General features: G+C 39.7%; 3 protein-coding genes across 9 annotated transcripts; all 3 read right to left on the bottom strand.

The window, feature by feature from the left end:
• Positions 1–1,481: 1,481 nt before the first annotated feature.
• nlk1 (nemo-like kinase, type 1) lies at positions 1,482–9,960 on the bottom strand. The gene is made up of 11 exons (XM_060892450.1): positions 8,691–9,960; positions 8,451–8,580; positions 7,470–7,525; positions 7,241–7,347; positions 6,690–6,775; positions 6,081–6,290; positions 4,817–4,918; positions 4,319–4,405; positions 3,950–4,148; positions 3,669–3,762; positions 1,482–3,572 (listed from the first exon to the last, which is right to left on the bottom strand). Exons 1-11 carry the CDS (start codon positions 8,999–9,001, stop codon positions 3,524–3,526), a joined length of 1,431 nt encoding a protein of 476 aa, XP_060748433.1. The 5' UTR covers positions 9,002–9,960; the 3' UTR covers positions 1,482–3,523.
• A 1,158-nt stretch (positions 9,961–11,118) lies between these two features.
• Positions 11,119–20,110, bottom strand: LOC132861110 (myc-associated zinc finger protein). Of its 7 annotated transcripts, none has more exons than XR_009649897.1 (9): positions 18,891–20,109; positions 18,602–18,758; positions 15,091–15,473; positions 14,811–14,876; positions 14,385–14,725; positions 13,385–13,448; positions 12,860–13,031; positions 12,108–12,506; positions 11,119–11,983 (listed from the first exon to the last, which is right to left on the bottom strand). XR_009649897.1 is itself a non-coding variant. In XM_060892475.1 (9 exons), exons 1-8 carry the CDS (start codon positions 18,921–18,923, stop codon positions 12,175–12,177), a joined length of 1,548 nt encoding a protein of 515 aa, XP_060748458.1. In that variant the 5' UTR covers positions 18,924–20,109; the 3' UTR covers positions 11,119–11,983; positions 12,150–12,174. The 7 variants fall into 7 exon arrangements, 6 of the variants coding, with proteins under 6 accessions (XP_060748458.1, XP_060748460.1, XP_060748457.1 ...); XM_060892475.1 differs by having other exon boundaries at positions 12,150–12,506; XM_060892477.1 differs by having other exon boundaries at positions 11,119–12,506; positions 18,602–18,743; positions 18,891–20,110.
• A 1,148-nt stretch (positions 20,111–21,258) lies between these two features.
• Positions 21,259–25,145, bottom strand: cdipt (CDP-diacylglycerol--inositol 3-phosphatidyltransferase (phosphatidylinositol synthase)). Its single transcript, XM_060892964.1, has 6 exons — positions 24,989–25,145; positions 24,539–24,673; positions 23,526–23,679; positions 23,302–23,383; positions 22,853–22,934; positions 21,259–22,380 (listed from the first exon to the last, which is right to left on the bottom strand). Exons 1-6 carry the CDS (start codon positions 25,029–25,031, stop codon positions 22,235–22,237), a joined length of 642 nt encoding a protein of 213 aa, XP_060748947.1. The 5' UTR covers positions 25,032–25,145; the 3' UTR covers positions 21,259–22,234.
• Positions 25,146–25,333: the final 188 nt, after the last annotated feature.

Here is a 25,333-nt window from a genome sequence, read left to right as displayed (position 1 = left end):
TAGGCATTGCATGTTGATTTTGAAATGTGCTGTTCACTGCAAGTCCTGGCTTTTGTCATCAATAGCAACCAGGCTATTACACCACCCTACTGTCTGAAGTTCCAACACAGGTTCAGGTTAAAATCAGCACATTTTACACCTTTTATTGTCTCATGCATGATAGCTGCTTGCATGAAACTTCAGTACTAAGGTAAAAAAAAAAACACACAATAGGGACACTGGGGACAGTGACAACCCAGGTCTGCTAACAATTATTACAACACAAATTATTTATATATGAGAGAGAGGGGATGGAGGAAAAAATATCAAATGCACATTTGTTGTCTATTCAGTTATTCTAGTTATCCATGAGTGTCAAACATTGACATTATTGTAGCTATTGATTTGAAAGTTCACCTAGAATTTAAAGTGGACATTTTCAGTGCAGCCCTATCAAGTTTACATTTCGTTTAATATGTCCAAGTGAAAATCTAAAGCATAAAAACATAGCTGGTGTCAGTTAACTACATCAAATAAATCTACAAATAAATTAAATAAATCAACAATTGATTTATTGCTTAAAATTTCTCGCCTTTCAATTTTTTTTTGTATGTTTAGATTTTAATGAGCTGTGATCTGTCAATGCTATTATTTACTTCAGCTTACCTGCTTTATAGATTATAGATTTTTTCAAAGTTCACACTGTAATGCACTTTAAGTTGTAGCTACAAGGTATAAAGATTTCACTATATAAGTAAAATATTATTAGTATTAGTAACAGACATGAACTAATGAAATACAACCACTACCTTTAGGCTATGATTAGACACAAACAAGCAATTTTAACCACAAGAAATTTTTACCTTCTTTTCTCTGTATAGACTCCGAACTCTATTCAAAATGCTAGTCTGTGGTTTTCACACAAACATTAGATAGAGATCTGTTTATGCTGTTTTCAGGCCATCACAGTAACAGCACCTGTTGTCCTTCATTTAACACAAGGATATCCAATATAGTCTATAAATTCTCCTCACCTAGAGCCACTTTACTACTCACCCCATAAGCTTCACAGAAGCCTGACTTTCCTCAAACGTGGCCTAAACATTCTTTTAAGCTTCTTCACATCCTCAAAAAGCATTGGAAATCATTCTGATGGATCATCTGATCATAAAGCTCTTTTGCTTCCAGCTACTCTGCATAACAATATATCAAACATTTGCTTCTTGCATTGTTTATATATAGCGCTGTGCATTGTGTTGAGGTTTCTTCCCTAATCCCCTACAGCTGTTCTCTGAATTATTTCTGAATTGGAAAGTGTTGGCTGGTCCTATCTGGATCATGCTTGCATCACATGTAGATTAAGTTCTCTACCAAATGAAGGATTCTAAAAATAAATGTAAAAATGTGGGTCTTAATGCCAAGCAAAACATATTTCAAAACAAATAATAAAAAAAAACTCTACCTGATAGGAAAAATCAACAATAAAGACAGACTCCTATCCATTCAGTTGACATGGCACTTTGTCTCCAGTGTTCGCTCTTTATTGACAGTTCCACTCTAAACCACTTATTTTCCCTAGAAATTTCAAGCATCTGTTGTAAACACAAAGTCCAAAAACATTTTCAATAAAATGACAAAAAATAAATAACAAAAAAAAAACAAAAAAAAAAGCCATCTTTTGAAACAAGTGTTTGATATTACTAACCATAATAGTTCAACACAAATATCAAGTTTTCTTTTTTTTAATCATCATAAAATGTCTAACTTCTATGAGCTCATGACTAACGCAAATCTCACCATTAACTAAAACATCCTCACATTGTAGTTAGCAGTCGGTACTAGAAATCCTAGACCGACAGAAGTTCTTTTCATGTCACTATACTTCTAGTTCTTCTACCAACACAATAGCCAAGTGGTCAAACTACAAAACCAAAACAAAAAAAAGGCAGAAAAGAAAAAATTAAAGAAAAAACAAATAAATTCAATTGGTCACAACGCATCAACATAAAAGAGGAGGAAAACTTAATTTAAGAAAATATCTTCCTATGACCAAATTAAATAACAGCACAAGGGGTTTGTAAGATCACTGGACTCCTGAAGTAGTGAGAATCCCTAAGCAAAGTCCTTATCCACATGTGGATACGTTTAAGCAGACGTCCTTGAGAACGGTGTCTTGTCCAGCAGTGCTCTGGGTGCTCACCACCACCTAGTGGTGGCCAACAGGCACGAGTCTCGAGGTGGTAGAGCAAAACGGGGCCTTTTCAGTTCACAGCACCAAGAGAGGGCCGCTGTGGCCCGGATACGAGTCCCTGTGTGTTTACAGCAGAGTCTGCGATATGAAACCTGAGCTCAACACTAGATATGACTGAAGTGAAAACGTCAATCAAATGAACAGCAGCATTTTCCTCCAAAAGCAATCTGAGACATGTGCATCAGCCAGAGCAAGGAGGGAGAGAGACAGACAGATAAAGGGGATTTGTAGGGATAGTGGTTCAGTGATTAGCACAGATCCCTGTACAGTACATGGTTAATAGTTGGGTTTAGTCTGAGTACACTCAGCCAGTGCACAGTGGGTTTATGTGAGGTAATGAATGTGAAATAGCACAAAACTGCACATCCCCTAAACGCTCTCCACTCCTGAACAACACACACGCACACAAACACACACACACACACGCTCATACACCTCATGCATCACTCAAGTGTGCACGTTCTAGCTTCAATTACACAGTCAGTTCAAGAACACGCTTGCCTAACCTTAAAAAAGCTGTTCATCTTACAAGAAGTAAATAAGATTTAGAAACCCTTCCACATAATGCTTAGGGGAGGTACACAGACATACAAAAGAACCTACACATTGATGTGATCTTAATCTACGATTCAGTGACATAGAATTCGGTGGCATAACTATATAAAAAAAGTATAGAATAAAATAAAATTAAAAGCAACCCATATTTGTATGACACAATGCAATACTGGAAATATGGTTAAGAGAGTTACAGGAAATAAAAGAAAAGCTTGCAAAATTAGAAAAACTAATTACTGCAACAACAGTTAAATAACAAGTAAGACTTTTGACAAAACATAAGAACAATTCTGAATGGCAGTTGAAGCCCACAAATACTGAAACCTCCCCCCAGATATTGGTATTGCACAACATTGAGGGACTTCAACACACTCACAATCACACATATACTGTATATGTGCCATCATCATAATCAACGCTTATCTGTCTTCAATCCATGAAAAGGCGTTTCTTCTGAAATTCAGTATTCGTAATCCTCAAACTCAGTCAGTATAAAATGTTTGCAGCAGCATAATTGGACTGTCACTATTGAAAAAAATGTCTACAGAATTAGGTACTGTAGGGTTTTTTTTGGACAATGTTAGGATGTTCATCCTGTGCCAAACTTAGCACCAGGCCTAGGCATTCAAACCTACATAATCTGACAAGAACCAAATGTAAACAGTCATTCATCTCAAGCACAAGCATGCTTCTGTAGTCGTCTACATCTCCCATGACTCCTATAATGAACTCCTCATCTCATCTCTCTTCTTTCCTCGATACTTTAGAGGAATGCCAAGCAGTGGACCTGAGAAAGTAAAAGATAAGAGACAGATGAGAGGGATGAGTGCGCAAACTGAAGAAACAATGTTTAAAAAATATTTAATTGTTTTCCCCCCCTCACCTGATGAAGCTCTTGAAGGCTGCACTCTGAGGGTTGATGCACAAAGGCACTCTTTTGCCCTGCTGGTGCTCAGTGATGAAACGGTGGATAAGCTCTGAAAGAAAAGAATGATGAATTGTTAAAGAAGAATCAGAAACATGAAAAATAAATGGGGATGAACCAAGGTGATGGTCATGCAAATATGGTATATTTAGTTAGAGCTACATTCTTTTATTGTCCTAATTTTTTAATTTAATTTTTTCAACAAAAACAAACAGGATGACACGTGACAGGATATTCACCTTTGCCCTGCCAGACAGAAAGCATGCTCTCCTCGTAGCTGTGGCTAAAGGGCCTCTCTGCAGCAGGTTCAAAGTCCCTGGTGTACACTCTGCCGCTGGGTACCGAGTAGCAGCACTTGCACATGCATGTGTGGTACCGCAAGCGGCCCTCATCTAGATATGGGTGAGAGAGTGCGTCGCTGCCAGAGATCCGCTTAGCCTACACACACAATGTTGAAAAACATATCAAAGGCATGTCACTGTAAAGAGTTTGAGCAATAACAATAACATCATAGTCTAACCCGATGTTATTCCCCATAACACCCTAAGACCAAAGATTGAGAGTGGTTTAACAAAATGGTGGTTATAAAGCATTGTGTGTGTACTCACTGGATCAAAAACAAGCATGCGGCACAGAAGATGAACAGCCTCGTGGGTGGCTCCGTCTGACAGCATGTATAGAACAGACAGTGACGGCTAGCAGAGAAAATGACAGACATGGATATAAGGAGAGAAAGAGAAATTGAATGCAAGCAAACAATGGGTCACTGAGTAATACACTGGGGCATGTCAAGTTTTTTTTAACTGATTCAAGTTGCTGTACATGCTGCAAAAATGAAAGTTTTTTGGCAAAGGAAAAGCAAAACTGTGATTATACAAACAGCACTGGACCATATTTTTCAGTTGTGTATTCTAGGACCTAATCAAGAGGACATCACAACGCTGGAGTTGGGCTAGTAGTTCTATTCATCAGTAGTACTCTAGTGTGGAGAACCACACAACATGCACATGAACACCAAATACTAAGACAAATCAGGAAAACCAGGTAAATGTGTAATTGATTACACATCTATTCTTAAGTACATTACCAAATGAATGACATATTACCGGTTTGTGAGGTCCTCTTAGGATGTGCGCTCGAGCACCCTCACATGCAGAAACCATGGCAGACAGTGGAGGAGTTCCCAATAAATCAGTTATCAAATCCAGCTACACAGAAAAAAAAAAAAAAAAACATTAATTCAATTCAGTTGTACAGTACATTTAACTATGCACAATGTCTCAAATCAGCTTTAGAGAAATAAAGAAACAATAAAATCTTGTTACTATTTATCCCTAATAAATAGCCTGAAACAATGGAGGCAAGGAAAAACTCCCTGAGATGATAGGAAGAAACCTTGAGGGGAACCAGGCTCAGAAGAGAACCCATCTTTATTTGAGTGACACTGGACCATGTTCTTTCTACAACAGTTTACAGTCAAGTGAAATTGTGCAACCAAGAGCTTGTGAAGAACTTATAGGTCAGCATAATTTTTGAGTTCATTATAAGCTTAACACTAATTCCTTCCAGCCACAAAGACACAAAGCAAATCCCACTGACAAGCCAGCTTTCTCCAGCAGGCAACATCTAGCAACTGTAGAGCGTGAGAACTTTGATGTGCTTCTTCCAAGAGACATAAAGCCAGCCACCACATCCTTTAACTACTGTGCACAGAAAGGCACTATTCTGTGCAACACTGTTCAAAGTGCTATCAGCTCACTTCTATGCAGGTGAACTCACAAATGATTGTGTGCGACTATCCCTCCCTCCCACAGAGCACAGGCAGTTTTGCATCCTTGGCTCCTGGCCACAGATGCCTGTGACATTGTCAGGATTCAAACTTACCACCCCTACAATAGAATGCTGTTTTGTTGTATCACTCGAGAGACGTAATTTGACCATACTTTGCTTTATAACACCATTATACAATATTAGAACATCTGCTGTATTCAAAATCTGGACTTAGCTCCTAAACAAATCTATTTGTGTCGGTTCATCTTGTCACACCATCATGCAAGTATAACGCATATAAATCAAAAGTATAACAACTTACAGGAGAAACAAGTAGTGTATATGATTTCAAGTCAAGAATGACTAAGCCAATACTTGCTTTGTAATTCTCAGTGAGAAATATTATTAATTACCAACAACCCATGTTCCTATGCAGTTACACAAGACACTAGTCCATAGTCCTGATGATTTAAAAAAAAAAAAAAGACTACTCAATACACTAAAATATCAGGATATTATACACATAAATTCATAATGCATGTTTCTTTATGACCATGTAGGAATTAAAAGTCCACGCTGTGTAATGCAGTGTGTCAGTACCTGCTGAATAGGGCTCTGGGCCTGAAACAGGATTCGGCGACCCAGTAACTCGGCAAAGATGCAGCCCACAGACCAGATGTCTATGGCTGACCCATAATGGCGTGAGCCCATTAGAACCTCAGGGGCCCTGTAGTACTGCGTCACAACTTCCTGGGTCATGTGACGTGAGGAGTCGGGTTCTTCAACTCGAGCCAGCCCAAAGTCACAAATCTGGTGAAATAAGAAATTAAAGAGATGATGCAAATCATTACTTATGATTATGCTAATACATCATAAATACAGCAACAGCACCACCATTTCTCAACATAATTTATACAATTTGAATCAAACTACTCATCCCACTTGCATATAAATTTTCCAAAAGTAGGTGGACACTTGGCCCCTGCCTCCTTATCTAACATTAGTGCCTGAGCATTAGAACCTCACTAATGCTCTTGTGCTTAAATGAAAAATCCATGCAGCTACACGCCAAAATCTAAAGGAAAGCCATCAAAGAAGAGGGACTAAATATGGAATGTGATGTTCAAAAAGCATGTGATATTCAGGTGTCCACAAACCTTTGGCCATATTCTGAACAGTCAATGTCCAATTTAACAAGCCGTCATGTACCTTGAGAAGACAGTTGCTGTTGACCAGCAGGTTCCCTGGTTTAATGTCTCTGTGCAGAATTCCAGCTGAGTGCAGGTATTTCAGGCCTGAGGGGGGGAAAAAAAAAAAAATCACATCAGATGACATACTGGCATTTGTACAGTCTTAATTCCATGCAATCCACAAAGGTTGTTTATAATTGCCTAATAACTTAATTATAGCTAAGCCTTAAAGTAGTAACACAGTGCAATGAATGTGGAAACATAGGTGATGTGGGGGAAGAGAGGAGAGAAAAAAAAAGAAAAAAAAAAAACACACACTTGGACATTTCCCCCATATAGGTTCGCAAACAGTGCCACATTAAACATCTCCAAACTTAACAAGCCTAAAGAACCAGCACCACCTTCAGATATTGTACATTGTTTTACTAATTGCCAGGCACGACTGTCTATAAAATATTACTCCACACTATTTTTAACTGCCACCCCTCTGAGAGATTTCAGACACAAATAGGCTAAATGACATTCTAAATTACATACTCATCCCCACTCATGTTTCCCATAATAACTCACCCCTGAGTATCTGGTAGAGGAACACTTTTATGTGGTCTGTGGTGAGAGGCTGTGGAGAGACTATGACTTTGTGCAGATCACTCTGCATCAGTTCTGTGATCACATATCTATGGCACAACTTGAGTCAAGGCACATGTTTCAATCAAAACCAAAATCCTCTGTTCCACTGATCTGGTCATACAGTCTTATAAAACAGCAAAAAAGGCATACGCAAAAGAAGAAAGGATACATTTCTTCAAAGCAGTCAATCTGTGGAGGCTGCAGAATATCCAGAGCAGACAACACCTGAAAACATAAATCACATTCAAGTCAAACTTCAACTTAATTTCAACTAATAAATCATTTGTTCCCCAGAGGTTCTATAAATAGACAGACTTAACTTTGTTTCCCCCCTGAAGAGTGCATAAATTTCAGCCAGAATTTAGACTAACATTTCAGTAATCCTTAAGATCATTACTTGTCAGAGCATACAAGATGATACTGCTTTGATGGTCCAGATTACTTGATGAAGTTCCTCCAACTCAATTCAGTGTTTCTTGTAGAACACTTAACAATGGACATTGTCACAAAGCAGCTTCAGAGAAACTGATAAACTCCATATATAGATTTTACATTTATAAATGAATCCCTAACGAACAAGCCAGAGGTGACAGTGGCAAGGAGAAACTCTCCAAGAAAATATGAAGACAAAATCTTGAAAGGAACCAGACTCAAATGAGAGCCCATTCTTATCTAGGTGACACCAGATGGAACAATTATGTTTGTTTGTGGCAAGGATTACCGTGTTTTTAAAACTCTGTGCTATTGCTACTACTGTATTTATAACTTCCACAGGTTATGCATAATCCAAGCATCATAGCAGCAGACATACGCATTTTAATAGGAAGAAAAGACACCTCCAGAACTTCATCACTGGCTGTTTCTGGTTGCAGGGGCACTACATTGGCAGTCAGTGAGCATGTCATATTATGCATTCAAACACCACTAAAGAATTCATCTGTCTGCAGTATTAATGCTGCTTAAGAATGCACACATCTTTAAACCCTCTCCAAGCAGCTTAACTTCCACAATATCAGGAGACAACTTCAAATGCTTTGGGAATAATGAATTATTATTGGGAATAATGAATTATTATTCCCAAATGTAGTAATTTATAGACTGCGCAAAATTAGTCCACTGGCCCTTTCTAAAGCTTAAAATAAACCCTTACATTGTCATGTTTGAAAAAGCACAACATGCGGAGCTCCCTGAAGACGCGCTTGCAGGAGACCAGATTCTGGAAGACATTAGGCATTTTTTTGAGAGCAACTTTCCGTCCATCCCGAGGGTCCGTCACCGACCTGGCGAGTTAAAGACACATATTACATTGCTGTGCTTCACGGACGGTCTTCCAAAGAAGAGTGCAAACACAAGAGCACCTAATTAAAACCTTGGAAACTGCTGCACTCACCAGACAACACCAAACGCTCCATAACCGATCGGCCTGTCTGGCTCCATCTCGGACGGACAAGGCACCTCGCTTGCCGGGCTGCTGTGAGGCTGAGGTACCGCTGCTCCTCCGCCGGTGCTCCCTCCGATATTCGACGGGTGTCGTGGTGTCTCGACCGGCTGACTGGGACCGGCTGGGTTCTGGGAACCGTTTAAGCCGCTGCAGGCTGCGTTACTCCCTGTACTGTTCACACAGAAATATTTGTGGCCCAAATCCGAGGCTGGGAACAAGTTTCCACACACGGCGGGCCGAGCGGAGCCATGAAAGGCCATTTCTGTTAGAGCGAGCCGACTGTCCAGGAGGTTTGGCTACGTTCAGCCACGCTTATTAATCCCATTAAAATACGCAAAATTGCGAATAATTAAAATATACGTGTGTTAAAACGCCATCTTTCTGCTCACATTTGACAGCAACAAACGCAGCTAAATACCGTTGTAACTGCTCATAGTCTCCTGCACACACACAACTCGATATGTTAGCTAGCTAAAGGTTCGTTGAGGTAGCTACGGTTAGTTCGGGTTTACTTTGAGCTAAATAAGACACTACAGATGGTGCATATGGCATCGCTTCTAAAACAAAATAATCATTAAGACACGTCTGTCTGTATGTCTGTCCAGACCATAAACGTTAGTCTGAGTAGCTAAGCTAGTTAGCTAATCGGTATAATATGCGACAGGATAGCGAACTAACGTAAATATAACATTACTTTGCGCAAATAAATGTACGGAAATCATTTACTAGCTCAACACAACTAAATGTGGTCGTATCGATACTTTAGGAGACCGAACTCACGTCTGGTAACCTAATTGTTTGGCAACGCAATTCTAGCTAATCATCTTTGTTTGCTAGCTAACCGTAGCCCGGCTTTTGGTTCAGCGGCTATTTAAAACACATAAGTTACAAGTGTGTCGTTATCTCTGTGTATAAACGCGTAACTACAAATTCACGCCTTTAGAATCATCTATACCTAGAGCTGAAAACGCCTCGGCGTTTCTTATCTTCGGATGTTTGTAAAGTTAGCGGTAGCAAATCCGCTACAGTGTAAGCCGGCTCGGAGCTAGCGCCACGGCGTCCCGGGTCAAACGGGCAAAAAACGCATTATTCTGGATGCGTGATGGTTGTAGTCCATCGTTATGTTGTTTTTCCCCCTCAACTCCTTTTTTTCGTAGACTCCAGGCCTTCTATGGCTTTCTCTTTATCTGCAATCAGCTGTTGGAAACAGTGGCAGGATGAGGAAGGAGGAGGAGTTGGGGGATGGATACGAAGTGAAAAATGGGGGAGGGTAAAACTACCGGTGTAAACAAGGCACGAGGCCAAATTTTAACCATTTCAATACCCTAATTTTAGCATTCTACACATTCAACACAATAGAATGGCTATGCTATTACTCTCGAAAAACGAGCGGGTTTGTTTAAATGCGATTTAGCAACACGTAGGATCCAGCCAAAAGTGCATACTTCCAAACAAATAGTATGGTATTATACCTCAAACCAATACAATCCATACTATACTCTGTAACTCTGTAGTATGTTAGTATGCGTTCTGGATTTGCAGACTAGTCTAACAATGGAGGGGGGGCTTTTGTAGTAGAAATTAAATTTTAACTTTACAAAAAAAAATATACTTCAGAACAGAAGTTGTTGAAGTTCTTAAAAAATGACAAATATTCAGTATATTTAATAGTAGATATCAAATTATTTTCCACCTCCCGTTCAGTGATTGTTTTTTAACACCCCTACAAAGGCCATACCATTTCTTGACTGTCATTTGGCAGACCCCTTTATCCAGAGCGACTTGCATGAAATTTCATTTTATACAACTGAGCAATTAATTGGGTTAAGGCCCTTGCTCAGGGGCCCAGCAGTGGTATCTTGGTGAACTTTTGATTCAAACTCTATCCCTGTCATTGCATATGCAGCATCATGAAATATATAAGCATTTTTAAGATTTGTAATCAAGCTGGCTAGCTTAGTCTTGTAATTTACAGGAAAACATGTTAACTTACAGATGCATGAAGTAAGAGTAGTTTATTTCTGTCTAACAGTTGACATCTGAATGATTTTCTTCACTCATTCAGCCCAATCCATTGGCACTCACGTTAACACAGCCACAACACTATGGTCATAAATAGCTTTCTGGACCAGAAGTCTGTTTTCCAAAATAGTTTCTCTCACAACTTAATATAACTTTATTAAAGGCATGGCTTAATACATTATTTTTAAAAAATTATTTCCAGATAATTTGCAGAAGTAGAGAAAAAAAGATTGCTGCTGCACCTTTAATCATGCCCCCTAGTTATATTATATAATCAACGATGGGAGAAAAGCAGACCCGAAACACACTGGGCTCATCCTTCCTCCATTGAATATAATTGACAAGCATCACCCAGTTTAGTTAAAGGAAGTATAATTAGGTGCACGTTTGTCATTTTGTACATTGATTAATTTAGATATTGTCACAGCAACAGCAACAAAGTTTTGGCGTTCAACAAAGCTTCAAACACAAACATGGGCCAAAGGATAGAGCATTATGTAGCTTCTCAAGCGACATCAAAGTTCACATCCTTAGTCAAAAGCTTAAAGATAAAATAACATCAATGAGATTCCTTGATAAAAGATATTTAACAATAGTTAATTATATCCACACAAACAATACAAGTGACTCCTATGTTGTACATTTAACTCTAAATGAACGGTTTACAGGCATCTGGAATTTATGGCAGGAAATGATACATCATTGTAAGCCCCTTCCTCACAGCTGCAGCTCACCTACACGGAGGCTGCTCAAATGTGCTGGAATATGGGTGAGTTACCTGATCCTATTTGGCTGTTTTGTTGAAATACTGAAGGTAACTTATACTGGGTATCAATTGGATATCTAAAAATAATAATTTTCAACATTCTAGATTCCTGATCATGAGAGACAGGTTATAAATAAATTGGGACAACACTTGACAGTCTTCATTTCATCACATCCTCCTTTGGGAAGCTATTGACGTAATTAGGAAGCGTTGCACCACTTAATCCAACTGTCCGTCTTCGTAGAACAGTTCCCAAAGTAGAGCAAACCACACAGTACCAGTGGGACTGGCCAGGAGTCTGTGAACACTTGAAATGAACAAATAATTTCTTGATTTATCAGACTTGCTGTTAAAAAGTCAGTGAGCTCATGCTGACTGCTTGCAGTGTCTGAGGCACCATAGATGGAGGAGGGTGCAAAATTTCCAAAGCAACTCTTTCATACAAAGTAACGGCCTATAGGAAAGATTAAAAAGTTATTTTATTTATAACACACAAGCACTAGACACATCCAAATAGCTCAAAGAGTAAATTATATATAATAAATATAAACCGGACAGTTCTCGCATGGGGACATCACCTGTTCCTAATTACTGATGTGCTTTATCTTCCCTGCCCTTACCCATCTATGCCCCTAAAGCCTGGGGTTAGCTGTGGCTTTGGGCAGCGATGCTAGAGCAGTCAGTCACTAGCAGGCCTACAGTGGCTGCAGGGCTGGAGACAGAGGTTGCCGTGGAAACTGTGCCCGCTAAAGTGCTGCTGCTGCTGCTGCTGATGGGGTCTTGTACCGCAGGATCTGCCTGGTTGGCATGGGTGGCCATGTGACCCTGAAGCTGGGTAGGAGTCTTGCAGTGGACCCCACACAGTTGGCATAACAGCACCCCACCAGGTCCCGAGCCACGACCCATGCTGCTATCTTTCCACTCCTGTCCGTGGTGTTTTTGAGCATGGACACGCAGGTATGTCAGTGTGGTAAAGCCTGGAGTGCAATAATAATAGTGAATCAAAATAAAGAATTGAAATAATTGCAAAAATAATTACAGCTCTTGCAAATAGAGAGTCATCTCATATCTACTGCCTTTAGTTCACAAAATAAGACAAATACATGGACAAAAATAATAAAACTAGTTAAACCGACCTAAATCCAGAGCCAGATAATTAAATACATACTACCAGGATGTTTAATCAATTTTCTAATGTTCCTAATGCTCTCTAAAACTTTTTACAGGTTTAGTATGGTGAAATTTGAACAAAGATGACCACAGTGAACAGTAACCAACAGAAAAAAGGGGGTTAACTTAATTCATATTCATCTGCGAGGCTCAGACTTACTTCGGTTGCACAAGTGGCACACATGATGCTGGGATTGGTTGTGTACCCTCATATGATCCGTGATATAAGCAGGAGAGAGCAGTTTGCCACAGATATGACATGGAACTTTGTCCTCATGTCTGATCATATGAGCGCGCAGCCGGTCCTTTGTGGCAAATGCAGACTCGCATGTCTGCAGAAAGTGATAAGGGTGTTAACACATGCAAATCTGCATCATTTCTTCATCCAGTATCTTTCTTATGCTCAAATACATAATTTCCATATAACTCTGTTACGTCTTACCGAAAATATTGCTTCAGTAATTTAACACGGAAATAGAGTAGTGTCAATGCTTTAAGTTAATGCACTGCTTGGTCATGTGTTCTGTTAATTTTAGTTAACAATGTTTTGCAACAAAAAAAAACAGGAATAGCAGGTGGATAATATAACTAAAACAACAAGAAGAAGGAAGAGTGTTTAACAGATTATAAAAACAAACAAACAGTGAAACATAGGAGGAGAGGGGAGGGGAGGTGCTGACATTACCGGACACTTAAAGGGTCTCTCTGTGGAGTGCACCTGCCGCACATGACTGTTAAGATGGTCAGGCCTGGAGAGGACAGAGAGAGCTTTAGCACATAATGTACCACAATACACAAGGGGCAGAGAAATCTGTGTGTAAATGTGTGTGTTTGTCTCTGTTTACTGCAAGCAGAGTAAACAGTGTTTTTTTTTAATCTAACTACGGTCTACATACATCAGTGTACATTCAGTATATATGAGTTTCTAAATGTGTTATATATGGAGATATATTCAGGTGGAAGGTCATTTTTCTCTTGTCATATTGACCCATTTTCTGCCTTAAATTAGTAATCAGGGCATATCTCACTGTCTTTCATAAAATGGCTGTATTTTAGGCTTCTGTGGTAGGGGACACTGAGCAGTACAGTACCCTCGGTAAGCGCAGTAGTGTGCCACACTGTAGATTCATTTACTGGCTGCAACCTGTCTGTTGTAAGCCTCATATATGAGCATATTAAGATATTATGGCACTGATACAAGTGCTGGGTTTAGAAACAGTTCAATAACCATAAATATCCAGCTACTACAAGTGCCGTTTTCAGAAATGGAGCACTGGTGAAAGAGACGATGACAAACTGTGCATGAAAGGAGTGTCTTAGGCTTATATATTAACAAGGTAGTACTTTGACAAGTGACAAATTAAAGGACAAAATTGTGGTTCTGCTATAATTTGTGGACATTTTGATAGTTTTGTTCCACTTTTCCCATTAGAGGGACTGGATGGTTTGAGGAGTATGATTTTAGGACATTCACATTTACCAGATCTTGACACATCTGAACAAACATCTGAGATTTTGGACGGACGTCTATCAACAAAACACGAGTTGAGGAAATAGCTTTTGGAAGAGCAGCGTTTAAACCTTCCAGTACTGTTCTACAGACTTGCAGAATCTAGACAATTTCATGTAAAAGTAAGTGCACATTGTATGTAGAGCTACAGAAATGTTTTCATGTGGCTCCTCACCGTGAGAAACCCTTGGCACAATGAGGACACACGTATGGTTTCTCCACTCCGCCTTGGTGGGATCTGACATGGTAACTCATCCGATCCTTCCTCTTAAAACGCTGCTGGCAGATGGGGCAAGAGTACGGCTTCTCATCCGAGTGGGACAACCGGTGCCGATTCAGATGGTAGACGTCCCGGAAAGCCTTCCCGCATGCCTCACATGCATGGTTCTTCCGTACCGGGTTAGGGTTGGGGTTGGGGCTTGGAGTAGGAATAGGATGTGGGTTTGTGATTGGGATCGAAATCTGAATTGGGCTGGGAAGACTTGGGTTCTCTCCGGTGTTGTTGGTTGGCGCAGCCTAGAAGAGAACAAAGAACAGATTTATAGTTTTTCAGAATTTTTGACAGTGTGTGAATTTGGAGAAGGAAAAAAATATCTCATACATGAAAATACTCTTCTTTTGACTTCAAACACACATCATCGGACATCAGTGTCTGTGAATATCCAATCTATAGAGTGAGGCAATGGGTCAGTATTGCATTGATATTGGGGATGTTATGGGGCTTTTGATACAACCTTGGACAGATGTTATTCTGCACTGAGGATGAGATGGCAAGAACTAAGGTAGATAAATGGACAAATGAATGTGAAGAAACTAAAATAGAGGCTTAGGAGGTGGAGCAGCAGTGTATAGGAGTAAAATATGACAAAGAAGACACAAACCAAGCCAACCTGCACCATTGTCCCAGTAACCACTACAGCAGCAGGTAGAGGCTGAGCTGCTGTCATGGCAACCGTTGCTGGAGTGATAGATACTGCGACTGTCTCCACCTGTTGGTTGTTGATGGGGGATGGGTGGATCATGGGATCGGTAGCCACTGTGATCGGGGCAGGTATGGAGAGCTGGAGGAGGGAGAGAGGAATGGTTTGCCTCTCCACTCGCTGACCTGCCTTCGCTGCATCCACCTTCTCTCGGGCTGCTCTGTCTTTCATTTTCACTCCAGTGTGGACTGACTGGTGGCGACGCAAGTTATAGCTGTTCTTAAACTGCTTGTTGCATATGGAGCATATATGAGCAGGGCGGGCAGGCCGAGACACAGGCTTAACTGATAGTTAGAGAGAGAGAGAGAGAGAGAGAGAGAGAGAGAGAGAGAGAGAGAGAGAGAGAGAGAGAGATTATTGACACCCACATGGCACTGAATCCAGTTTTACGCCATGATACTCCCATATCCATCATAAAACACTCAAAGCAGAAAGGTTCTCATTCAGGAAATGGTTTAAATTATGTGCTTACACTTTAAGGATACTTACACTTGCTATTTGACTACGGAATCGATTTATTTATTTATTGTATGCATTAATATCCACCTTGGTTTGTATTTAGAATAAATAGAATGATGTTGTAAAAGGTAGCAACGTGTAGTCATAAAGACACCATAAAAACAATAAACATTGAACCTACAATGTTTGGCCTAAACCTTCAACCTGACATCCATTGTTGGAACATAAGAACTGGATTGTCCTGCACAGAGCACTGATCCGAACCTCAATGCAGACTGTAACACAGCCCTCATCATATGTCACCTGTACCTGACCTGAATGAGCACAAATCCCCTCAGACGCACTCCAAAATCTAGCAGAAAGCCTTCCGAGTTGTCGTTATTATAACAGCAAAATAAAAGACCAGTTTTGCATTTAAAGTCGTCATATGCTGTATTTTGTGGGATGGGATTTCCAAAAAATTATATTGTTAAAAAAACAACACAGTTTATTACAGTCGTATGCAAAACAACACTCATTACAGGCTATAGGAAGCGTCTAGAGCAGGGGTCGGCAACCTTAAACACTCAAAGAGCCATTTGGACCCGTTTCCCACAGAAAAAAAACACAGGGAGCCACAAAACCCATTTGACATCTAAAATGAAGATAACACTGCATATGTCGGTTTTTACCTTTATGGAAAGTAGAAAAAACTGTAGTGTGTTGCATTTATGAAATCAATGAACTGCTACCGAGTAAACAAAATTTTACTTCTGCAGGCAAACAAAAATATTTTGAACAGTTTGAACTAACCTTAACAAAAAAGACACTGGGTTGAAGGTTACTTTCAAATAAAATGTTCAATGTCTCATTGAGTCCTCTTCGTATTCATGACATCAAAATTTTAACTTAAGGAATGTTGGCCGCATATTCACAGACTGGAGTTTCCCGAGTCAATAACTCCTGAGCTAAACGCTGTTACTACACAAATAACACCTCTTTTTTTTATCGTAGTAATGTAGAGAGGCAGCTACAACCCAATTTTCCTCAATATCAGCTTTCCTCCTTGGTGGACAAAATACACAAGTCTCTATGTGCAGAAGACAGAGACAGATTCCAATCGACCGTCTGCAAAGTGCAAAACCCGAAAAGTGAATACTAAAAAACAGTCAATAACTTCACTGTAATACACTGTACACTGTACTGTGAAGTTATTGATTTGTTTTTACTATGAAAAATCATAAAAATTATACAAAAAGACATTTCTCCCAAGTAAGTGTTGTAGTATAACTATCAGAACATCAGTGATGTGTGAGCTGAATTTGGTGACAGTACAGTGTATTACAGTGAAGTTATTGACTGTTTTTTGTATTCGCTTTTCGGGTTTTGCACTTTGCAGACGGTCCCTTGGAATCTGTCTCTTATGCCCCTTTTCCACCAAAAAGAACCGAGTGCTGGTTCAGAGCTAGCACTGGTGCTGGTTCAAAGTTGGTTCCACTGGTAAACCTTCTAAGAACCGGTTCGTCTTTCCACCGGCTAAAGAGCCATCACAGAGCCGAGTCTGACGTCATTGTATACGTCTCACGTGTCCCAGCAACTTTAGCGCAGCAGCGGCAAACACAAACACATCAACAATAGCGGATGTTGCTTTACTGTTAATGCTCATGGCTTTGTGAACCTACATTAACACCCAAAACGGAGCGAATCCAACGTGTACGTGCAGCTCCATGTAATCTGTATAAACGGAGGTTGTAACCGAGAAAGTACATAACGTTATTTTTCATTAACACAGAAAAAAGTTAGCCTTAGCATGTAGCTACTTATACTATCATGTGTGCTTAAAGTAAAAAGGTATTAAACATTAGTATACTTAAGGCACATTATCAAATGCGCTAACAGTAGCCCCGCCCACAGCCCCTGACACAAGCGGTTCTTAAGTCTAGACCAGTAACGTTTTGGTGCTACTTAAGAACCACTTTTCCTGGTTCAGAGCCGGTGCTTTGGCGGTCGAAACAGAAAGAACTGGTTCTAAATTAGGCTCTGGCTCCGAACCAGCACTCGAACTGCCTCGGTGGAAAAGGGGCATTAGGTGTTGCACATAGAGACTTGTGTATTTTGTCCACCGCGGAGGAAAGCTGATATTGAGATAAATTGGGTTGTGGGTCTCTACATTACTACTATAAAAAGGAGGTGTTATTTGTGTAATAAAAGCGTTTAGCTCAGGAGTTATTGACTCGGGAAACCCCAATCTGTGAAAATGCGGCCAACTTTACTTAAGTAATTTTAACTTGCCGGCTGCAGCAAACCAAAACTGCGTCTGCTTCTGTGTGTCGGATTTCGCAGGTCGTCAGTTATGACATATTTTGAGCGACAAAAAAATTAAACACGGGTTATTTTAATGTTACAAGAGCATCATAATCTTAGAATTTCATTTAAAAAAAAAAAAAAAAAAAAAAACTAACTAACTAAAATAAGATACATTTAAATTAAATATTTATTTTCCAATTCTACACGGAGCCGCAGCAGAGGGATGGAAGAGCCACGTGCGGCCCCGGAGCCGCGGGTTGCCAACCCCTGGTCAAGAGGCTGTTATTTCTGCCAAATGAGGCTCTACTCAATATTGATGTGATTTTTCTGTTGGAATGCCCAAATTTATGCACCTGTATAATTTCGTTTTGATGCATATTTCACATTTTCTGTTAATCCAATCAACCTCATTTCACATTTCACTACTGAAATATTACCGTGTCCTTCAGTTATTTGAGAGATCAAAATGAAATTGCTGATACAAACACCCAAATATTTATAAATGAAAATCATGGAAATTGTCAGGGGTTCCTAAACTTTTGCATATGACTGTATATATTCTCACTGTACAGTGGTACAAGTACTTACTGCTAGTTTTATTTCAAACTGAATACACAAGTATGAGACTGACACAAGGGGGTCGTGACCTGGGTGTCCCCTCCCTCACCTGGCTCTGGTTCTGGCTCCTCATTCAGCGCCGCTGTGTCCACGGTAGACGGGGGCGGGGCTATGTGTTCGGTGGGCGTTTCCTGATGCGCGTCCGTGAGCTCCGGCAGAAGATCTGATTGGAGGGTGCTCTCAGTTTGGGACTGTGAAGGCGGGGTCTGGAGTTAGCAGACGCAAGAATAAGACTTTAAATCTTTTTCTTCCTTTTTTTAAAAAAAAAAAAAAAAAAAAAAAAAATGACTCTATCACACGGGTCTGTCTTTATGTCTCACACACTTTTGCAGTTTTACCTGAAAGAGGAAATTGCTCCAAGCAGCGTCCATCTTGAAGAATTCGATTGGGAGGGAGGGAGGGAGGGGGAGGGAAATGACGTGTTGTGACGTCACTCGAATCAGTTACGTCTGAGGCTTTGATCTCCCTTTGATCCCTTTGAAGTGAATTCTCTAAATAGGTTCCCCCGGATTTGTGCTTTTTTTTTTTTTTTATATAAGTATCCAGCTAAAAGTAACCCATCACCAGGAACAATGATGGACTATTATGTTGGTTTTTTTTTTTTAAAAAAAGGAAGCGCTTTACAGACGTGATCTTAATCATTTAAACACGTCACAGGATTTTAAAAACAGATAATGAAACATAATCTAAATGATATAAAACCCATCTAAACGAACACAGAGCCAGATTGCATTCGCACATTAAAATAACATAGTTCTCATGCCTAATACGATACATTACGTATACAGTAATGCTGTCATTATTATTTTGTTGTTGCTGCTGGAATAGTGGCTTATCAATAAGACATGTGCAAAATCGTTCATGCAAAAGAACCCAACGTTATTTATATTTATATATAAATATAAAATAAAAATGAGTTAGACGTTGGCTTTGTACTCAGCAGTCGCTCGGGATGGGAAAGAAAGCAACCTATTTTATTGTAGTTAAGGTTTCGCCTTCTGGGCCTGTAAACGAGCCTCGGTGTTGCGTTAAATCTCATCCCTGTCTGCTGAGTCGCTTCGTCGGTCGTGGTCCATGGCTCCGCCTCGGCATTTCAATCGAGAGGATGACATCTTTCTTTTTTTTCCCTTGTAACACGCTCCCTCCCGCCCTCGCTCTTTCTTCCCTTTTCTTTTTTTATCCCGTCTTCTCCGCGCCGCTATCGCTCTCTTCCCCCACCGCCGTGTCCCCCTTGTTTTAAAGGGATAGCATTTGGAGTGAACTCCCCCCTCTCTGTCCTCGTCCCCTCCTCCGGCCCGATGTGTGTGTGTGTGTGCGTGTGTGTGTGTGTGTGTGTGCGTGTGTTTCTTCTCCCGAGCGCCGTCGTCCTCTCTCCCTCTCTCTCCCTCACTCTCCTTCTCCCTCCCCCTTGCAGACCAGACAAGTATTATTTAGCCGACGCAAAATCCCAAATGAAATCACGATGGCTAAATATAAAGCATCAGCTTGCTGTTTGGTAAAGTCTAAACTCCTCTCCCCGCACAGTACGGACGGATCCTCTGCTGTTGGAAGCCGGACATTCGAATGTGCAAAAAAAAAAAAAAGTGGAAAAAAAATGTCGCAGGTCCTTAAAGGTAACGATACACGCAGACGCAGCATAAGACGATGCCCAAAAAACGCACAGTGGCGCACTGGATAGTGAATAGTGTGCCACGTAGTGCGTGCGTGTAGTGGACTGTTTAATACTGTTTCACTTGTACGTGTACTCTTAGAAACGTCGGGATTTACTGTGAAATAAATACGACCTCTTGGTCTGATTCAAAAAATGAAGAAAAAAAACAAACAATGGACACAATATGACCCGAGGTTTGTGAGCATATGTGCTTTGCTGAACACCCCATTCCATATTTAGTCCCTTTGCTTTGCACTAAATTTTTGAGCATGACTGAGGGATTTAATTTTACAGCATCAAGCGCAATAGTAAGCCCTGGTACAGATGTAGGCTGAAGAGGCTTGGAGTGCAGTCGATGTTCTAACTGATCTCCAAAATGTTCAGCCAGTAAATGACACAGTCACCGTGTCTACATAAAGCATACTTTCTTTACATAAGTATTGTCATGCTGGAAAAGGTTTCAGCCTTTAGCTCTGGTGAAGGAAGTATGCTTCATGTAGACACGGTGACACAGTTTCCCTGCTGAACATCTTGGAGATCAGTTAGGACACCAACCGAGGACAAAAACGTCTAACTTTTTGGCAAAAGTATAAGGAAGACTCACCTATGGTCAGGTAAGTCAGGTGTCCGTCCACAAATGTTTTGCTATAATGCTACTTTCCAGTGGATCACAATTCAAAAGTCATTAACTGTGTTGTGGGCCTGGCCATTCTTATACTTAGGCTTGTATTTCACTACCAAACTTTGATCAAAAAGTTTTTGATCCATCTGGGCCTGGGCTCAGGACAACCAAACCAGCTGTTCCAATATTATAGAACCAGCTGCAAAAACAAAAACAACAACATTCTGCTCTGTACGCTCTAGTGAGAGAGCATTAAAATAAGGTTTCATAATCAACAAAATATTAACTGAAAAAACTTGGGGAATACAAAAAAAGTCAACCAGAAGGAATATGTTTGCATATTGCCCTGCAATGTACCTGTATCAATCTGAGCAATCTTAGGATGACATTGTTTTTCTGAAGAAGGTGTGTGCAAACAATAAAAAATACGTGCAACGAAGATATAACGTTTACTTTGCAAACAAGTACATCTACAGGCAAGTAGGTGCTCTGTTCTTCTGTGGTTGATCTTCTTTAGGTCCTTGTTGACCTTGTAAGCAATAACCATGTAATAATAATGAAAGTACTTTCATTTAGTCTAAAACAAACAGAGAACTAATAGTAGTAGACAGCCACTGAGTCCAACCGTGAAAAGATAATTATCGCCATACAACCTAATACAATAGAAAGAGTACATTCATATTCAAGAATACTCTAAGCATGATCCAATAATACAAGCATTAGGATATAGATGAAAGAGGAATATTGCTCATTTGGGATAATTGGTCATGAATACACAAATTTGTGTAATATGGTACTAACACATCAGCGATTCACACTAGGATATATAATGAAAGGTTCAAATATAAAAACAGCAATAATAATAATAATAATAATAATAACATTTAATCAAATAAACAAATAAACAAAACCTAAAGCACTTTCAGTTTGACTGCAGTGTACATGCACATGTCTGAGTGATCAGGAGAATATGGCTGTGTATGGGAAAAGGGGGGTACGGTAATAGGAGAAGTGGTAGTAAGGTGTTCTACTTTCCCACAATTTAAATATGTGATATATGACACACACACAAAACACACACACACACACAGACACACACACACACACACACACACATACAAACACCTTAACTATGTGTATGAGGTAAGGGAAAATGCAAACAATATTTAATATGTAATATTCAGATGAAAACAGCAGCATTCTGCTACAATAATAACATTATTCCTAGTAGTCTATGAATAAATAAATAAATCATCAGTGTCCAAATGGTCCCACAATTTATTTCTATGAACACTGGCCCTTGACCACTTTTACATTTCCAGCTCCACGTCTTCCCTCGTTATATTTACCCGTTTCCCTCTCCCATATAAAGCCACATCACTAGATTTGTTCCCCCTCCTTTCTCTCCCTCATTTGCTCTTATTCCTCTCACTTTCACGGTCGGCCAGGTCGATGGCAGCCATGTTACGGGAGGCGGTGATGAGGTGGAGGACGCTTATGCCGGACTTCAACAGGGAAACAACAGCACACAATCCCAGCAGCCACTGCAGCCACACTACACACAAATACACAGAGATAAATGATATTATTAAAAGGTGTAAAAAAACTTATAATTGTCTTGAATCTGTGTGAAAATTCACACTACAACAACTGCACCGATTTAAAACGTGCATCATGTAGATGTTTAGAAGTAATTACAATTAAGCCAACAGGCACAAATGCCACACCTCCTTCAGTGGTACAATGCCATTTCATACTGTATCATGATTGTGTGGTCAAGCATGTCATAGTAAATTCTATAAATGTCTTTAAAAACATCAGTGTTAATTGCAAATAGATATGTGTAGTGACCATATTGGAAGAAAATATTCACATCTCTGAGACACCCAATGTTTTGATTCAGTGAAAAAAAAGTTTTGGAAAACAGAATGGATACGCTGCAAAAGAAGGAGAAAGGAAGAGTCGAAGACAGTGGGAGAGAGATGTGTTTGAACTACAAGAAGAAAACAGTCATCGGTGAAACTCACCCTGTGGCTCTTCGATGTGGTAGATCACGTAAAGCAGACAGTAAAACAGTTCATTCCCCATGCACATGAAAAACAGCACTGGCTATAAGGGAACATACACAATAGAAAGGAGTTAGAATTAGATTAGATGACTGTGTGTTTGTGCATTTCTGCCATATTTGAATGTCAAATTTTATTCAAATTAGATGTTAGGGGGATGAAGTAGCTTAGTGCTTAAGGTGTTGGACTACTGATCAGAAGGTTGTGAGTTCAAAAAACAGGTCCACCAACTTGCCACTGCTGGGCTCCTGAGCAAGGTTTTTAAACCTTAATTGCTCAGTTGTATAAAATGAGATAAAAATGTAAGTTGCTCTGGACAGCCAAGGCGTCTGCCAAATGTCATCAATGAGTGAGTGAGAATCTGTATCTCTCAAGCAGAATGCTGATCACTACGAGATTTAGACATTTACCCTGGATGTATAATAGATCCTGAGAATGGGGTTGCCAGACAGGTCAATGGTCTTGTGACTGGTGGCTCCCTTTATCACAGAACTGACAGATGGACAGTAGGAGAGACAAGAGAAAAAAGAAAGACACATTTTTTAACGAAATTTGTGTCATACATTGTCTGAACATAGCTTTGGACAAGATTGAACAAGCCATCAGGTCAAACTATAAATATTAAATGACTTACCTGTGCAGGTGCAGCCAGTGGCTGGAAATATCCAAGCACATGCTTAACTGGAAGAGGAAGGTGTAGGATGGGTACAGAAGCGACAGGTTTACTAACAAGCACATAGTGGCACAGCGGTCTGTTAACATGTCCAGCATGGCACCAAACTTAGTGCCTAGATTGAAACAAGGGATGAAGACAAAGAATGTGAACACTGTTCTAAGGCCTTATTGGGCGCAATTGCAGAAACTATGTTGAAATTGCTTGTTTTTTCCATTCAAATCACAGGTTTAGAATAATGCACTTACAGGTTTACAATAATGCACTTACAGGTTTACAATAATGCACAATATTTCTATAGTAACAACTAATTTAAAGGGTAAGACTCTCAACATAATCTAAAGGCAATAATAAACAGATAAAAAATGTGCTGCTATTTAACAATAAATGTATGATTTTGTCAGATGATGCTTTCTATAAGGAAACTTAGTTAATATTTATTGAAAAAGTGTCAATAAATTTCAATATTTATTTCTACTGTAATATGAGAAACTTATAATTTTTTGGTGATCATATTAATGACAAGATAAAATACTACTACTACTACTACTACTACTACTAATAATAATAATAATAATAAAGTCTAGTAAATGAATTATAGCTGCTATAATGCAAGAAATAACAAGAACTTGTCTTTTAAATGTTCCACGACTTTAAATGATTTTATAAAGGGTGGCACAGTGGCAAAGCATCTAGCATCGTTGCCTATATCTTTGGTGTTCATGGCTTGATCCTGAGCTCAGGTTGCTGTGTGTGAACTTTGTGTGAAAACAATCAACGGTTGAGTTTTTACTTGTCACTCATTATTTTCATCTAAAATCATGTACACAGGATCTCTATGACGACAGGGTTGCCAGATTAACTTGAACGAATTGCGGTTTGATCTCATGATTAGTGAGAGCGTTTGGGTCGTGAGTGGATGCAAATCTGGCAACCCTGAATAGACCTTAGATAAAAGGTGTATAATTAATTACCTTGATTAAGGGCTCGAGCTGCGTGTCCATCAAAGGCATCTAACAGTGCACTTAGGAGATAACAAAATACAGCAGGAGCAGGACAGCACTGCATCAAGCAGAATGATAACAAACCCAGGATGATTCGGGCATAACCTGTGGAGGGAAGCAGGAAATCATTTCATTTCAACCCCATGTGTAGAACTACATACTAAAGTCTGCTGCTACTGTTGTTATTAGCAAGACAAGAATGAACAGGTGAACTAGCTAGTTAGCTAAGCTACATCCTGTTAGCCATTCACTGTGTGTATATATATATATATAACATTTATAATAATAAAATACATAATTTATTTACTGTTCATTCACCCAATAGTGAATTAAAAAAGAATTTATTTAAAAGAATTAGAACTTTATTTTGAGTTGATATGAGAAGAATTCAGCTGCTTGTAATACAAAATCATTACTTACCGATTAAATTCGGGACAAACAAAAAGATATTTTCCTCGGCCATTGTACTGGCCGTGATTTCTGTTCAACTCGGAGCTCCAGTAATAACCAGTGACCCAAAACCCCTCTATATCTCTCTCTCTCGGTCTTTTCTCGAAGATTGGTTCGAAGACGTCACACTTCCGGCTCCATGCTGCTCGCGCGCTTAAAGGAAACGCGCCCTGTAGAGTCAAAGCATACTAGCGTACTAAACAGTGTAGGAGAACCGACGACGCCGTTCTATAGCTCTATGTACTCTTTAGTACGCTAGTATGCGTCAGTGGACATACCCTTTAATCTGCAGCCGCTCGGCTTTGAGGAAACAGT

The sequence above is a fragment of the Tachysurus vachellii genome, chromosome 18 (assembly GCF_030014155.1).
Source record: "Tachysurus vachellii isolate PV-2020 chromosome 18, HZAU_Pvac_v1, whole genome shotgun sequence".
Lineage (NCBI taxonomy): Eukaryota > Metazoa > Chordata > Actinopteri > Siluriformes > Bagridae > Tachysurus > Tachysurus vachellii.
This window is presented reverse-complemented; position numbering and strand designations above follow the sequence as displayed.

What these genes read in the sequence shown, in the direction of transcription:
- LOC132861110 (XM_060892474.1), bottom strand. Translation starts at nt 18,923, where the DNA reads ATGGACGCTGCTTGGAGCAATTTCCTCTTTCAG. An exon ending in CAAAAGAAGAGTATTTTCAT is followed by an intron (nt 14,726 to 14,810) that starts GTATGAGATATT and finishes GTTCTCTTCTAG; the next exon opens with GCTGCGCCAACCAACAACAC. An exon ending in TGTGCCAAGGGTTTCTCACG is followed by an intron (nt 13,449 to 14,384) that starts GTGAGGAGCCAC and finishes TGTCCTCTCCAG; the next exon opens with GCCTGACCATCTTAACAGTC.
- nlk1 (XM_060892450.1), bottom strand. Translation starts at nt 9,001, where the DNA reads ATGGCCTTTCATGGCTCCGCTCGGCCCGCCGTGTGTGGAAACTTGTTC. An exon ending in GCTTTTTCAAACATGACAAT is followed by an intron (nt 7,526 to 8,450) that starts GTAAGGGTTTAT and finishes TTATGTTTTCAG; the next exon opens with GTGTTGTCTGCTCTGGATAT. An exon ending in GCCTTCAAGAGCTTCATCAG is followed by an intron (nt 3,573 to 3,668) that starts GTGAGGGGGGGA and finishes TTACTTTCTCAG; the next exon opens with GTCCACTGCTTGGCATTCCT.
- cdipt (XM_060892964.1), bottom strand. Translation starts at nt 25,031, where the DNA reads ATGGCCGAGGAAAATATCTTTTTGTTTGTCCCGAATTTAATCG. An exon ending in GTTTGTCCCGAATTTAATCG is followed by an intron (nt 24,674 to 24,988) that starts GTAAGTAATGAT and finishes TTCCCTCCACAG; the next exon opens with GTTATGCCCGAATCATCCTG. An exon ending in AGCTCGAGCCCTTAATCAAG is followed by an intron (nt 23,680 to 24,538) that starts GTAATTAATTAT and finishes GTTTCAATCTAG; the next exon opens with GCACTAAGTTTGGTGCCATG.